The following is a 17,364-nucleotide window of genomic DNA, read 5'->3' on the forward strand; positions in this document are numbered from 1 at the left end:
TAGCCTCTGTTAGCGGCTGCTAGCTGGCAGTAGAAAAACTTTCATTGTAGTAGATCTAAAATTGTTAGACTCAGACACTAGAATTTAAACTGTTTATCAGAGGGAATGCCAAGCCTAACATTAGCTTGTTAGCTTCTAAAACACAGTTGTTGTTGTTTTTTGGAAGCTTGGTGTAAGCTGTCTGGATACAGGTGAGGTCGCATGTCCAGTCTACTGAAAATAGGTAATTGTGACTGTTTGCCTCATTGACTTCTCAGTGGATTTTAATTCTCATTATTTTGGGCACTACAGCCAACCGATGACAATAAAATGTAGAACTTTCTTTCTATATTTCACACATTACAGTAACCTGTGATTTATAATGGATGGTGAGATGGATAAGTGACTATATGACTGACACTGTTTACAAAAGTGCACACACTTTGTAACTTTTCTTAGTTGAAATGAACAATTTCTGTCTAAAATGTTTTGATATCTTCTCTTAAAAATAATATAGAACCAGAATGCATCAGTGCTACACCACTTTTAACACAGCATCAGATAAACAGCTGAAAAACATTATTGCTCGTTATAGGCACAAATGTAGTGTGAAGTGATCCACTGAACTCTTACTGAACACTTTTAGAGTTAGCTTGAATTTGTGATGCATTTATTTATCTATTTTTTTGGGTAAGTGAAATTATTATTATGTAATATAATTATGTAATGAAATTATTCAATATAATTAGATAAGGCTGTTGAAATTTTTTTTCAACTGGAGCAAATAATATCGAGACTGATTCACATGATTTCTTACACAACTCCCCGGACAATGAGTCCACTTCACTTCAACACATTCAAATCGCTGACGGCCAATACAGGATCTTTTTAGTTCAGAGACTATGTTATTACTCTTTAAAGTTATAATCATTTCAGTTTCATTCCTTGTTTAATGAGTGCTTTGTTTGCTGTGATAATTGCAGTTGTGGTTTAATACACCTCCAAAGACTCATTGAGCACAAATAGAAAGGAACAGCTAGTGCTGCTGTTTATGGCGTCTCTCAGTATTTTTCCATTTACAACATTAAGTATATTAATTATAAATTATAGTAATTAACATAGTTGTTTTTTGTGGAGTGGTTAGCACTGTCATTTCACAGCAAGAGGATCCTGGGTTTGAATTTAGCTGTGTTTACATGCAGACACATGTTCTCACTGTGTCTGCATGAGTTCTCTCTGGGTTCTCCGGTTTCCTCTCACAGTCCATGCACGTAAGGTCACCTGATATCTGTTGGGTCAGTACTTGCCATGAATGTGAGAGTGTGTGATTATCTGTCTCCATGTTGGCCCTGTGATGGACTGGCGACCTGACCAGGGGCTACCCCCGACTCTGGACCTGTGACAGCTGGGATAGACTCCAGCCCCCCTGGGATCCTGAATTGGATAAGCAACAAATAACGGATGGATGGATGGCTAGAAAAAAGGCCAGGAATGGCCATCATCTCATTTTGTACGCTAGATAAACTATCGCATACTAAGTGCAGAGCCTGCTTCACAATAAAAGCAACCCCATGTTTTAATGTGAGATGGCTCTTATATGGAATACAAAGAGCGCATCGTGAAAGGCTGCTGCAGAACAGCATGCAGCACTTTTGCCCGTCCCCAGTGACTCCATGTGGCTTTGACAAAAAAAAACGACAGAGCCGATTTGTCCTCTCGAGAGCGGTGGTTTGCATGGGTGTACACGCGTAAATGTCTCATGTTTATTTAGAACATGTAACAGTTCGTGGGCAGATTTGTTTACTTTCACCACCAACCCTCCTGGTTTACCAGTGCATTTGATCTGCAGCTAGATTTGAGTCAAAATTAAACTGAAAGTGTTCAATTTGTTTTACTTTTACTATTTTATTTGTTAAGCCATTAGTCTGTTATATTTGGTTTATTTGCTGTCAATGCAGATTGCTTAAAATATGATTGATCTTTACAAACACATGCCGGGTTTTGGTTTCAAAGCGTCTGAAAGCTTTATAGCTATTCTGTAGACCTAATCTAAGAGATTATTTTTTTCTTCACTTTACAATAGTTTCATTTTTTTAGCTATAAATTAAATAAATAATGTTTCCAGTTCTATAATGTAATACCTCTAAAAAATGTTAAAGAAAAAGAAATATACTAGATAATTATAAATACCCCACTGCAGTCACATGTGGTAAAAATTTATATACTTAGACCTTTAGTAATGTCTGTGAGCTCATTTATACTTACTAGGCTGCCTAATCTTCATCAAAATAAGAAAAGTAAAGTTGTACTTTATTTTCCCCAAAGCTGAGAAGGCTTTGTTACAGCCAGTTAAAGTACCTTTGATAAGTAGGCATTATAAATTTCACTGGAGGTCTCACCATTTCTCCCATATAATATACAACTTAAATATTTTACCAAGAGGCTTTATAAGATCCTCTTGAGCCTCCATGTAGATAATGCTGACAAAGTAAAAGGCAGATTGGAATCTGACCTGGTTACTATAGAGCCAGAGGCCTGGAGTGGCCTCTATGGCCTGTGCAGCTCTCCAGTGTCCTGGTCTTTAACTCTGCTTGGGAGAGGCAATTCAAGATTTTACACAGGCTGTACATTGTTCCTGAGGGAATCCAGCCTTGTCCAAGTATTATGCTAAATGTCAGTCTTCTGTAAGATCTTATTTTCATTGTTTGTGGAGCTGCCCCCCATGTCCAGTAGTATAAAGTAATTTTTAAGCATGCTCTACATCTTGCTGCAAGGACTTGCCTGCTGGGATATTGAGCATGTGGATCAATAATAAAACTTCTAATCAGTCACTGCAAGTTGGGACAATTATGATTCCATTTGAAGCCTTAAAAGATAAGCCTTTCCTATTCTAGCAGTATAGGAAAGAGACCCATGTAACTACCTGGGTGTCTCTCTCGTCAGATGAAGTTGAGGCTTGCAGATCTGGCCTGGAAAAAGGATGTGATGCCATTGTTTAATATGAGACTACCCTGTCGTCCATGGATTCTCTGGACTCATTTTTACTGTTACTATTAGTACAAAACAAAGGGTTAGTAGGGAGAAGAGACATCCTCCTGGGGGATGTAACATGATGAAATAAATATGTCAATTGGGATCCTTAGCATTAATTTCAGTGGATCGGAAACACATCGGAAAAAGTGTTTCCAAAGTTTCTCTTCTTTTTCCATGCAGATTATACTTCTGCTACGATTGCACGAAGTTACAACAACATCCCTTTTAATTCAGTTAAAGAGACAGTGTGGAAAACTAAAGTACGATGTACCACCAAACTGTTGAAACTGGTGTGAACATCTACTGTGTCAGCACAACAAGCTGTTTTGCTCATCAGTTTTCCCATTTCAGTTGTTATTTGTCTCTTTGCCATCGGGGACAAGAGACCAGCTCTCTTTACATAGAACACTTTGAGCGCCACATCCTTCTGTCTCTCTTTCTATGGCATCATCTCTTCTATATAAGATAAATAAATGAAAATCTAAATTTATGCTGGTATTCTTCTCTTTTCACTCCCCCTTTTTTTCTTTGAAGCGCTGGCAGTGCATTCGGGCAGAGGAGAGTGTCGTGGCTCCTGCCGTCTTCTTATTATGCATCTGAACTTCAAGAGCCAAGTCGGTCGGAGAGAAACCTCAGCATTGCCATCATCCTCCACCTCATCTTCTGTAAGTACAGGATTATCTTCCTTGCTGAATAGTAAATGAGTCTATAATGGTATGCAAATTGTGCTGCATAATCTGTGTGTGTGTTTGTGTGTATGTGTGCGTCTAGCTGCAACTTCCTGCATGGCTGTGATGCCCACCAGTCTTATGTCCAGTCTTCTGCTGTACAAACATCGCAAGGTTCGTTTGTCAGCCCCTGTGTAGATGCAAACAAGTTTCCTCTTGCTGCTGTGAGTGTTAAAATCTGCTGCTACCCCTCTAAGGATCCATCAACACTCCAAGCGGCTCATATTGTTTTTTTTTCGTGCAAGTGTAGTAGAGTGTGACAGTGATTTTCTGAGTCATACCCACCAGTCTCTAACTAATGTCAGCAGATGGTTAATGTTCATGTCTGATTTTGGAATTAGATTTTTCCTTCTTCTCTCCTCCGCAGGGTGTAAGTACATCTGTTCTGTGTCGTGATGTGGCTTGGCTCACAGAGGAACTTTTGTTCAGGAACAAAGACGTCGGCTTTGGGGGAAGTTTGACAGAGGTTGTCCACTACTCCCTGTCTCTGCTCGCCCCTCACCTCATCATAGCTGCTGCTCCATCCAAGTCAGTTTCCTGTCATAAAAGAAAAATGCTGATGAGCTGTTGCTCATAAATAATACATTCTACCTTTTATTATTTTTCCTTTTGGTACACACCTCTCCAATTCTAGGAAAGACCCATTGATTGTGCCCTGTCCTTCTCTTGCTGCCACACTTCACCTCTCCTACATGGCAAAGACGGTCACACACGCCTTTATTTCGGAGGCTGTTGGGGGTGAGTGACTTTGAAGGCATGCGTTTTATGTAGGTAACATAATTTTCGTGGACGTTTATTTATCTATCATCTTGTCACCATCACCATGTGTTCTGGCAGGCACCGTATTTTTCGTAGGAGGCCTTGGCAGTTACTCTGTTGGCATGTCAGCTTGGAAAATCAATTCTAGAGAAAACATTTTAATTTTAAGAATTTATTATGCGTGACATTTAGGGGGTAGCAAGTTTTTAGCAGTGTCAGGGAGTGTGCACACAGAAAGAGTTTTTTTTAAACTAGCAAGTGTCAGCAGTGGAATTAAACTGTTTCATTTTAAGTTTACATTTCTTTAATGTCCATCGCTTCCAGCTTTAGGAGTATGTGGAGATTCGTATATAATGCTTGAACTCGAACCTAAACGTATAGTGGGGGTGCGCTGGGAATAGTTGCGTCAGGTATATCGGCTGCACATTTATGATGTGAATTTGCTGTTTCACCACATCCTAAAGTTGCTCTATTGGATGATAAAGCACAGAGATAGTATAGTTTTTAAGTTGTTATTAGTGTTCAATTTTTATTTTGTTTTGACTTTTTGCCTTTAATTCAGTTTAGTTTCAGTTACTTTCCAGAGCAGGTAGGCTCATTTTAGTAGTTTTTTTGAAACTGTGAAGTTTCACTTTAGTTTTTTTAGTACTTTCAGCTTTAGTTTTAGTCTTTATTAATTATTGTTGTATAGAGGGCATATGTCAGATGCAAGATTTAAGAAAATTAATACAGGTATTACTGCAAAAACAAAGAACTTTTTAAAGCACCGACTCACGGTCTTGTAGATGTCCAAATGATTCAATAAATATGTCCATCAAAGCCTCATCAGACAAGTTTTGATAAAAATGTGTTACCAAAATAACAAGCACTTAATCAAAGGATATTTCCTCTAGTTTAGTTCGTTTTAAAGGTTCACAGAATTGTTTGTTTTTTTGTTTTGTTTTTTCAAAAGTCGAATATTTATTTTAATTTAGTTAACTAAGATTTTTATTACATCTAGTTTTAGTTTTTAGTTTAGTTTTAGTTAACTATAAAATGTAATCCACTACAGATTACAGAATATATGCCCCAAAATGTATATTGTAATGTATTCTGTTACGTTACTCAATGAGAGTGACGTATTCTGAATACTTTGGATTGCTTAATATATTATCATGCTTTTTTACAACTACGTGAATGTACTATTGCTGTGTGGTTTGTTACTATTACTAAAGGCTACTCGCCATACCAATACCAACTAGATGTTTAAATCTTAATATAAAATGAGTAAGAGTAGGTTGACATTTGGTAACGCTGCACTTTTAGCAGCGATCTCGCATACAAAACTATTCCGTGCGTATATAAAACAGGTCCGCGGCTCTGAACCGTAGTAAAGGGACCTCTGGCTAATACGGGCTCGTAGCCAAAAATAGCTTTACTTTGTTGTCTGGGTCAACTTTGCTAGCGAGAGACAGAGAGAGGCGTTGAAAGACTGCTCCAACGGAACTTATTGTTTCAGAGGAAAACATGAACACGGTGTACAGTCGAGTCTTAATAGCTTACTTACAACTGTGCTCGTCAGGCACTCTTCTTGGCTGAAGTGGTTATTATTATATTTACATGCTTCCATCTCCCGTTTCTGATCGGTGACAACTCGTGCTTTTCCACTCTCCTTTTTCTCCCTCCTCGTGCTCACAGACAGATAACGGGTATGGCAGGCCATTCTCCCTGCAGCACGGACTACACTACCCATGAGGCTACATTCTTTAGGACTACACCTATAACACTCTGCCTATTGCCTTCATATTAAATAATTTAAAAAACATTTGTTCACGTCATTATGAGATTGAGACACAGGCATTTGAGCCTCTTAATGTGTGTTTTGTTTGGGTTTCCACCGGCGTGGAATTGCCAAAAATAGAGAGGGCATAGCCTAACATATGAAACAGGAAAATACCGGCGTGTAATCCATTTATTTCAACAAAGTAACTGTATTCTGAATACCACCTTTTTAAACTGTAACTGTAACGGAATACAGCTACTCATATTTAGTGTTTTTAAATACGTAACGGCGGCACATGTATTCCGTTACTCCCCAACACTGTTGACAGAGAATCAGATCTGATGACTGTGGAGCCCATTTGAGTAACCATCTCAAAGTACAGTTTGAGATGGTTTGAGTTTTGTGACATTGCTCATTATCCTGCTGGAACGAGCCATCAGAAGCTGAGTACATGTGGTGACAAAGGGATGACATGTTGTACATTCAGAGATGCTCTTCTGCATGCCCTATTTGTAGCGAGCTGTTATGTAAGTTATCGTTGCCTTCCTGTCAGTCTGGCATCCTCTTCTGACCTCTGACATCAGCAAGGCATTTTTGCCCAGAGAATTGCAGCTCACTGGATATTTTCTCTTTTTCTGACCATTCTCTATAAAGTCTAGAGATGGTTGAGTGGGAAAATCCCAGTAGGTCAGCAGTTTCTGAAATTATCAGTCTGTCTTGCATCACCAACTGTACCATGTACACAGCCACTTAAATCACCTTTCCTCCACATTCTGATGCAGTTTGAACTTCAGCAGATTGTCTTGATCATGTCTGCGTGTCTAAATGTATCGAGCTTTCATGTGACTGGCCAGTGATAGTATATCAAAGTAGTAGTATATAGTATATGTCAAATTTAAAACAACAGTACTAGAGTTGCAGTATTTTAGTTTTTGTTGGCTGAAGCCTGTCAGATAACTCTTACAGGTTTTATTTAGATCTTTCTGTGGCTGCATTTCAATTTCAGTCACTACAAATAAGGCCCTGAGAGCTAAACTGTACATCAACTGTCTTGTAGACAGTTGGCAGTTGCTTCAGTGACCATCCATGAGCAAGACATGGACAGCAAATCAGACTACAAATGCAAGATGTGCATTAGGGTCACAGTTGTATGGAATGCATGTAATTGAATCAAACTGTATTACACGTGGCACCATTAAAAACCTCCTCTTTTGGATAGAGACCGGAAATCCCTGGTTTGATTGTGTTATCTCCTGTGTAAAATTATGATAATGGACACATACTGAAAGTTTATCATAACCAACATATGGTGTTCACATATGCTGATTGTGCTCTTTACATTTTATTTCCATTCCCATTATGCATTCAGGAAATAGATGGCCTGGATGCGAGCAGGAGAAAATAGAAGTGTGGAGGTTTGATTATGGATGGGCGTCCAAGTCATTCATTTCCTTTAAAAGACATAGTTTGCCTTCTGTCACAGACCTACACTTTATTTTTGTGTTTTAATATCCGCAGCTGTATTTTTTTCCCCCACATTTTTTTTTAAACAATCTACACCTGTACCACAGATATTGCTGAAAGCAATAATCTAAAGAGTATTGGCACTGAATATCTGGTGTTTTAATTTACAGAATTATCCAGTGTCTTGTGTTTTTCTTTGGTGTTTTGGTTGGGAACAGAGCGATAATACATGACAGTAATATATGGTAATCGTCTAATGGCAGAAATCCTAAACCGTAAATCTATACTTTACCAGATCCTCAAGCCCAGAGCTATCTGCTGAAATCTTATTTTCATGCTGACAGGCAGACAGGAATGAAGCCATAGAAACTGTAGCCCCATTTTTGGATTCCTGGTGGAGGTAAAAATAATGGTTTGAAGTACAGGAAGCTACTTCTCCAGCATGATTCACTGTTCCTGCATGACCTCTTTTGGTTGTATAGGAAGTGAAACTGGTGGGCAGGGGGCTTTGTACTGCTGAAAGTCTCTTTGTTGTATATTCATACATGGGTGCTAACCTCAAGTGGTAAAAATAAGTTGCATCAGGTCCTGTATACAGTACGTCGTTGTGATGTTGTAGCAAATCGAAAGAGCGATATGATAAACACACATTTGGGGTTAGCAATAGTCAAATCTCCCCCGCCTCCATAATGGTTTTTGTTTAAAGTGGCTGTGTTATGCTCATTTCCTGCTTCACAGTTTTATTCTTGGACTCTACTGGATTAGCTTTTCATGATTCATAACGATTTATGTTATGCTGGGCATGGTGCGGTCCCTCAGGTTATTCCCAAGCCTGCAACAAGCAGTTTTACCACTTTGCAAACAGATAAGTTAAAAGGGTGGTCGAGATTACCATAATAGAAACGCCCACTTTTATTAACCTCATCCGGAGCCAAGAGTAGGAAAAAAGCTGTTTGAAGCCTGAGCTTTTGTCCATAGTAGTCATGTGCCCTTGAGGTGTTGCTGCTCACTACTTGGGACCAGAAATACTAGTCAGTTAAACAAGTAGCAAAATAAAATCCTTCTTTTATTTTATTAATATACACTGGCAGTGCCCTGTCATCAAGAGGTTACAATGACACTTGCCGACCTTCTTTATGCGATGGGAAGTTTTAAAGAAGCGAGGTGAAAAGGTCCATGAATGAGCGCAGTTCTGCAGTAATTTGATGCAGAAAATAAATGGCTGTAAGTGTGCAGAGCCAGAGTAAAATTACATATAACTGTCAGGCTGGAGCAATACCTAACCACACTGAGTGCAGGCAGTGTACTGTGGATGATAACTTAGCACAGCACAGCTAAAATTAACAGCACTCTGTTAATCGATCTCACATATGTGTGTTCTTATTTTTAGACTAGTTGACCAGTTAATGACTATTAAACTAGTTAACAGGAATATCTCAAGTCATTGTTTTAAATTTTTGTTTACTTTTTTGTTTTGTCTTTACTTTACAGTATAAACTGCCTGGAGGTGACTGCTGTTTTGATTTGGTGCTGTATGGAATTTAATAAAATAAGGAAAATGGATTTACTTCACAGGTTTCTCCATCAGGTTTGAATTTCCCGAGGTGTGACAGCTGCACAGTTTAGGAACATGAACAATCTGGATGTCAAGACTTTTCCACCAGGACATGAAAAAGAATGGATAATTGGGATTGAGAATGTAAACAAAGACTTAATAACACTTGTGTAAATGACGGAAATCCTAGCTCACGCTTATCAGCAAAATCTCATCAGTGTATCTATTTTCCAAAGAGCGTGTGTAATGGCTAACAGATTTCAGCCAAATTGTAACCTACTTAGCTGTCATAAACAAACACTTGCTTTGCCACACAACACCTGTGCTGCACATTTGGTCTTGAGGAGGCAAACAATAAAATGTTTGTGTTCGTAGCGTGTGCGGTGTCAGCCATGCTGTGCGAGGTGGCTCACAGTGGCGTCAGCAGCAGCGTGCGGAGTGACGTGGAAGGAGTGGAGGTCAAAGGTGACACGGAGTTTGATGTGGTGCTCTGCCAGTCTGAGCTCACTGCAAGAGCCTTGCAGCTCTGCCATCTCCTGCCTCCGGGCTTCATGCCAGTGAGTTTGAATTCATATCTCACACACACACACACACACACACACACAGCCAGCGTGTCTCATTCAATGGATGTTTAATGGAGCTGAACAGCCATTCATCCTGCTCTGCTGCCTCTGTCTCAGCCAGAGAGAGGTTTTGGATTGTATGCGTGCACTGTGTATCTGTGTGTGCGCTTGTGTGTGTGTGTGTGTGTGTGTGTGTGTGTACATGCTCCATCAAACTGACTTCAAGGACTCCGAATCTGAGCCAGAAATACTATTCTTTTTTGTTTCCCCACCTTTCATTTCGGCAGCTGCTCTTTCTTGTCTCTGCTGCTTGCAGCTACACATCTCTCCCCATTCCTCACAGAGAAACATCTCTCCTGCTCTGATTCCCCTCCCGGGCACCCCTTATTCTCGTTCTAAGATGATTCCTACGTCTCTACTACACACCTTATGTTCCCTGTCAGCCGTCTCCCTCTGCATTTTTTAGATATGTGATTGGCTGAAGCTGTTTGTAACCTTGCCTCACCATTGAATCATTTGCCCTCTCACGTTTTCTCAATAGCCTTGTCAGTCTTCCCAGAGTTTCGCGCTGGATGCCATTGACAGTCTGGTTCGCTGTGGCATCCTGATCCAGGAAGAAGTAAGAAAAATTTTAATAGTTTTAAAAGTTGGGCCTTATAAAACTGCATAATTTAACAAACAAAACTGCACTGAAATCTTGTCCTAAAGGTAGTTTAATGAATTAAATATGTAATAGATCTGGTGTGTGTTTTACCCAAAGATGCAATTTTAATGTTACCTTCAACTCTTTAATGTTTTCTTTGTTTGAATTTGGTTTTATAACTATTTAAGTTACTCTGTACTCATTGGAGACTTTATATCATACACCTCCACAATCTAATGCAGTCCAGCACCGCTAATGAGGCCACAGTTCACCAGAGGATGGTGTTGTACTAGAGAGCGTTCTATTGCATTGCTTTTAGACTTCAGTAGAAATCAGGTTCATTTAACTCTTTACCCCTTTAAAGCCCACTAGGAGTAACTCTTGAAGCCTTTTTCTGAATGCATTTCAGGTCTGCTTACAGGAAAAGAAGTGTCTGGGTTTTCACCAGAAGGCTCTGTCTATAAAGGTTCCCTTGGAAAAAACTACTCCAGTGGTGGTCAAACCACATCTTTATTTATAGATACTGAGATATCAAAACTCGTGGTTAAGGGTGCAGGGCGGTCGTCAAATGACGTCTTTATGGGGGAAAGAGTTAAAGACACAATGTCATCCATTTATCCTGTGGTCTCCATTATATTTTGCATATTATGTTAACCAGAGCTTGCTTCTGTCTGTTCTGCCCACTATCCTCTGGAGGTTCCCAGGGATGTTCCCATCTGTGATTTCTGGAAGAAACAGGAGGGTCCTCTGACCTGGACCACTTCTGACGACCCTTATCACAGCGATTCTGACTGCGAGGAGCCGGACTTTTGCTCCTATAAGGTACAGAAGACCACTGGCTTTCCTGAGCCCCTGTAGCTCCTTCATCTCTCTTCTGTTGTGTCCAGTATAGAGCTGGTTCCACATCTTTCCACTGAGAGAAATAAAAAGACTGGATAGACTGAAAAGTTACATAAAAAAGTTGAAATGACTCATTTCAACGTCTGAAGTGAGTAGGCTTCATAGACACTGAAGTGACAGTTGAAATTTAAGGCCCACATCTGTTATGAAGCCTTAAGATCTGGTTGGCCGTGATTTTCTTCCCACGGATATTAACTCATCGTTCTCTAAGTAGCACTACTTAACATTCAGCTCTCCGATATGTTTATTATGGTAGTTTGTTCTCAAAAGGCACCGTTGTGGGACTGGCTGTGCGCTGGCCCAAACTGCCTACAGGACATGCACAGAAAATACCAGAACAACCACATGAAATACAACTTTAAAGCAACTGAATCTCCATTATAAAAGCACCTGCATGGATAGAGCCCACATCCTGAATGCCAATTAGCAGTAAGGTCTTAGATTTAAAAGAAGTCCAACTGTCGTGACTGTTGGACGTGATATCCGACTTCCAAGGTGTCCAATTCACCAGCTGTCAAAGGTGCAGGCATGTTATTCGTATTCACTGCAGAGCAACTTTGAGGTGATGGTCTCGGGAGTCGTGACTGTGCAAATGTAAATCTGCATAGAGAAAGAGCAGCAGTTTTATCACATTGATGTGAGCAGGCATACTATTTAACAGCTCTGCTGGCAGCTATGGAGATAGCAGTAGCATTAACCAATGAAGCGTTTTAAATGCAAGCTTCAGCATCATAGAATCCAGTAAAGATGAGGATATTGTTATTCAAAGTTTTAGCATCCACGTGCTTGGAAGCATTTTGTTTTGCCAGATGATGGAAAAGGTAAGAAACTGCATATTTGCTTATCGCACATTAAAGAACCATAATGGCCGTGGGTGCTGTCATCTTAAAATGGCTTTTCCTGTTTAAATCTCGGAACAATGAACATTTGCTTACATTGTGAATAGTCGACACTATGAGCAGTTTAAAAAGAAAAAAAAGGTGATACCAGCACTTTACATTATGTTTTGCAATAGAGAGCATTTTCAAAGACTTCAGTGTATTAAGTCTTTATAGATGTGTTGGTTATAATATGTAGGACATTCAGTTATATGTGCCCACCACCTGTCTGTTTACAAAAGGCAAGCCATATATAGATTTGGTGCTTTTCAAGTCTGCCACTGAGCTCTGCATCATCATTGCTTCATTGCTTCCAAAAACACATCACCCTCCACCTCCTTGCCTCCTTCCTCCTAATAGTATTTAGTTGTACTTTAGTTGGTAATGTTAATTTGTTCATATTTGTTACAGGTTGTGTATCCCAGGTTCTGTGAAAGGAGTATTGTGAGCTCAGTGGTGCTTTGTGTGTGCTTCCTGGGATTTATTTCAAGCATCACATGAGAAAAGTCATACAGGCAAACAAAACTGTACTTTGTAATTCTCCAGTAAATAGTGGAAACCTACACCTACACTTTCAAATGAAAAAGAGCTGGCACATATACTTCAAGCTCGGGGGGAAAAAAAATCTAATGGTGTTACATTTTAGCTTCAGGGCATTTTTATGTTCCTATTAGATCATTTTATGATATGGACTGATAAATGGACTGACGTTATATAGGGCTTTTATCAAAGTGCCTTACAATTTGCCTCCCACATGCCCATTTACACACACACTTGTGTTTCCATTACCTCACAATCATTTCCTACAAACTTACAGACTGAAACTGCCACTTTTCTGAACCTAATTTTACCTTAAACTAAGTTTTCACAGAAAAACTCAAATTAGAACCTTTTTTCTTCCCAAACAGGAGTCAGGTGGTCAGAGCAAGATTTATATACCCACAACCTGAGCCATACAAGTATGCACACAGAAACTATTGGCAGTAAGGTGCCACGAAGATACTACCTAACCATAACCACTAGGGGCAGGGAGGGTAATTGGGGTCTTAAGCAAGTAGACTTTAACACGTGGGCAGGAAGTATCTGAGATCAAACGCAGACCACCAACCAGCAAGATGACCTTCTACCTTCTGAGCTACATGTCACATGATGTCATAATAGTAGGTAGAGCCGTCTTTCTGTATATGACCTGTTTTTCATATGAATGATTGCCAAGCGACACCTCTGAATACTGGAAATTGCACTCTTCAGTGTGGAGACTACTCTTCTTTTGTGCTTCGCAATTCTCTACTATTCATATGCCTAACTCTGGAAATACAGGCCCTGATTTTTTTTATAATTTAAAGATTTTACTAGCATCACCACACAACAGAAAGAGCATTCTTATGACTGGCTTTGCCACATGTAGCTCGCTGGTTGACTGCATAGTGCCACCCACGCTGGCATAACTTCTTCTCATTTCAGCTTTGTCCACCAAGGAAGTGCCGCACTACAGTTTACAAAGCTCCACTCTTTCAAACTCCATCTTTTAACTCTCTCCATCCAGTACGCTCATTTTTCTTATCCTGCCGCCTCTGCACTGCTATCCTCAGTTCAGGTGCTGAAGCAAGACTGCATACACCTACATAACAGACAGCAAAAAGTATTCCCTAACCTCAGTTTGCCTAGGTAGATTCACTTTTGTTTTGCAGGCAAGAAAAAGCAAGAAAACTTTGCTGTTTTGTTTTCCCAAATGTATGTATATATTTTTTTGTTTGTGCGTATTAGGTTATTTATTCATGCTGCCTCTCAGTTATGTGAAACAAACAGTAAAATGCAATATAAATAAATCAATATGATCGACATTTTAGTGTTATTGGATTCTGCCATTTTCCTTTTGGATCCAATTTTATTTCTGTAGTTTAAAGCTCCTTATATTATCTGTGTAAATATTGTGCTGAAAATGCATTTTTTGTTGCACTTTGCAAACATTCATTCTTTGTGTAATGTCTTTGCTAAGCAGTCTCTCTGGACTTGTTTATACAACAGCTGCAGTGCTGACCTTTTTGTTGTGATGTGCTTTTACTGCTCGTACAACTCAACTCGTGATCGTTACTCTGACGGCTCTGTTTTCATCCTGTCATTTTTGTCTCCAACTTTTTCTGTGTATTTAAGTGCTTCACCTTTTTTATAATGATTGTTTAAACGCTAATTGAATTAGCCCAGTTGACTAAGTGGCACCAGTTCATTAGCAAAAATATAAAAAGTTGTTATAAAAGCTTAATTAATGCATTATTTAAAAAAAAAAAAAAAAGGATTGTATGCAGATATAAGGTGCTGTGCAAAAAGCCCCATTTCTTTATATTTTGGGTATCTAAAGAAGCCAGGCTTTCTTGTAATGTTTTAAAGTGGTCTTGAGAAATAATGTTCAAGGTTCTGAAGGCCTTTCAGTTTTTGTTTGGACATTACCTGCTTTTTCCACCCAGAGGGATGTTTTTTTTTTTATTGTTTCTTCACCCACTTAACACTGATCTGTGAATCAATACTTCGGTAATTAGGCACCAAACACAAGGGATGAACAAAGAGTTGTTTCTAAAAATAGCAGACATCTTAGTGAAGAAACAATTTTATTTTAGGTGCTTTATTTCTAGCAGCCTGTCCCGAAACATTTATTCTTATTTTTTTTAGTCGAATCTATGGATCTACACAGTTTGAAAGGCATAAACAGAGTTGTTAGCTGAAAACTTGGTGTATCTTGGGTGCAGTGTGTCCTTAACTGGATAGGTAGAGGACAGAAGAAATAAAAGACCTAAAAATTATCAACAACATATGAACAGTATCTGAAAGTCATCTCCTTTAGAGAGAAAAAATCGACCTGACACAGAACCTGAGAAATGCATCCAGCCCTCCGACTCATCCATCCACTCCTCTGAAATGGTGGTAGGGTTGCTGTCAAGAAGCCATTCTTAGGGAAGGCAAACCAGGAGAAGAGGCTGAGGTGTGCCAAATTATACAAGAACTTGACTAAAAATCTGTGACAATAGTTCTTGATGGAGTGATGAATCCACATTTGACATTTTTGTTCAAAATGTCTACAGCCATCTGTAAAACACGGTGGTCTGTCATGGTTTAAGACTCTATTTCAGCAAGTGGTATTGGGAATCTTGTCAAAATGCATACCAGGTACCATCAGAAAGCATCTGACTGGAAACAGCATCATTTTTCAGCATAATGTTGATCATAAAAACACTTCCAGTGCAGTAAAAGCATAACTGATAAGAAAACCCCCCCACAGTGGAACACTATCAGTCATGGAGTTGTCTCCCCAGACCCCAGACCTTAACATTATTGAAGCAGTGTGAGATCATCTTGACGGAGAACGGACCAAAATGCAGCCAGTGTCCAAAGAAAAGCTTTGAATCTCCTTCAAGAAGTCTGGAGAACTAATCCTGAAAAGTTCTTAAGAAAAGACGAGGAAGCTTGTCCAAGAGTTCAGACTGTGTTGAAGAATAAACATATCAAATATTGACTTTCAAGGCATAAACTATGCCTTACATACTGTATTTACGTGTTCGTTTCCACGTTTCAATAAATCACTGCACCTTAACATATTCCTAGCAAAATATAAAGAAATGAGGATTGGCTCAGACTTTGATATACTAATGTAAGCCCCAGCAACATTTAAGGTATAAGGAACAATTTTATTACTTGATCAGACATTTTGGTCTGTGGCCTTCATCAGGGTGTCACCCTGAATTATCTTAGACCTCTTAGGACCCTTGTTCTTCTCCGTGCACTTTGAAAGTTGTGGCAGAAACCTCCATTCTCTTTCCACAAAACCTAAAGTTTAGATGAGGAGAGCAGAATCAACCAAATATGAGCTGCAAGCTGTTTGGTGCAGTTGTGTAATGTCCAAAGAAAATGGAACATTTTACAGGAGCAGCTGAACTCCACATGATTATAATGTCCCCACACACTTTATCAAGTAGTTTAATGAACCACCAGCTTCATGGCCCCTCTCATTATCTGATGTACTCATTAACGCAGTCTTTATAGCAAAATTTATTTCCAGTTTCTGAGACAAATGAAGAGCATTTTATAGAGTAATTACACAGTTTATCCAAAGTTTGAGTACACAGCCAAGGACCTTAATGTCAGGCAATGAAAGATCAAATTTTAAAGCATTTATGGATATTTTAGAGAACAGTTTGGTTCCAGTTTTTTGGGCAGCTGTCATATTTCATCACGACTGCTGTGGTTAAATCCAAGTCCTTAAAGAAATGCTTTTCTTAGTCTGCTGTTCAGGAATCTGACTTGCTGAATCTTAGTTTTCTAAAGGTTTGGTTTAACAATTTTAAACACTGTTAATAAAATTATAACCAACTTCAGATTCAGTTATTCTGGACTGCAATAGTGTTCATATGCCGGAAGTGACCTTGAGCTACTGCAGTAATTCATGTTATGGCAAGGACCACTCCACTAAGTAAACAGAAAAGACACTCTATCTTTACTTTCAGACACCAAGGTCAGTCAGTTTAGAAAGTGTAGTCGTAAAATCTATCAAACAAAAATGGCTATCGTGTTGTCTGCTTCAGGAGAGGAAGGCCGAGACTTCCCTTTGCCGCAGAGGATAACTTCTTAGAGACTCAGAGATGAACAATTAATGGCAGCTCAGATTAGAGCCCACATCAGTGCTTCCCAGAGTTCAAACAGCAGACACATCTCAATATCGACTGTTCAAGGGAGGCTGTGAATCAGGCCTTCATGGTCGAATTGTTGCAAAGAAACCTCCCCTGAGGGAAACCGATAAGAAGAAAAGAACTGCTTAGGCCAGGAAAAAGGGATGGGAATCAAGACTGGTCTTTACATTGTCCAATCCATTTTTTCCTCTGGTAGTTGCAAAACCATGATGTCAAATTCACAGGAGTTGAGCTTTTCCACAGGTGAAATACGTGATTCTAAAGCTGGGGGGAAAAATCTGTATAGTCTTAATTTTTTGTTCTTCTTTGTACACAGATCAGGAAGGATTAAGGGATTTGTATCAAACAAACTGTTATCAATATCCATCCCTACAAAGAAACACAAAGAATGGGTTTCTGGGCTTTGATCTTAGTCGAAGTT

General features: G+C 39.3%; 1 protein-coding gene across 8 annotated transcripts in view; it reads left to right on the plus strand.

The window, feature by feature from the left end:
- The window catches only part of gpat2 (glycerol-3-phosphate acyltransferase 2, mitochondrial), a 185,775-nt gene that overhangs the window by 160,995 nt on the left and 7,416 nt on the right, over positions 1-17,364 (plus strand). For all 8 annotated transcript variants that reach the window (XM_085425967.1, XM_085425965.1, XM_085425969.1 and 5 more), the window contains 7 exons: positions 3,547-3,677; positions 3,784-3,854; positions 4,108-4,268; positions 4,375-4,478; positions 9,656-9,837; positions 10,385-10,462; positions 11,183-11,308. In XM_085425967.1, the coding sequence (XP_085282093.1) occupies positions 3,547-3,677; positions 3,784-3,854; positions 4,108-4,268; positions 4,375-4,478; positions 9,656-9,837; positions 10,385-10,462; positions 11,183-11,308 (853 nt within the window). The remainder of the gene's footprint in view (positions 1-3,546; positions 3,678-3,783; positions 3,855-4,107; positions 4,269-4,374; positions 4,479-9,655; positions 9,838-10,384; positions 10,463-11,182; positions 11,309-17,364) is intronic.

Source organism: Rhamphochromis longiceps, linkage group LG12, assembly GCF_057381845.1.
Source record: "Rhamphochromis longiceps isolate RC_006_pf linkage group LG12, R_longiceps_female_GT1.1, whole genome shotgun sequence".
Taxonomy (NCBI): Eukaryota; Metazoa; Chordata; class Actinopteri; order Cichliformes; family Cichlidae; genus Rhamphochromis; species Rhamphochromis longiceps.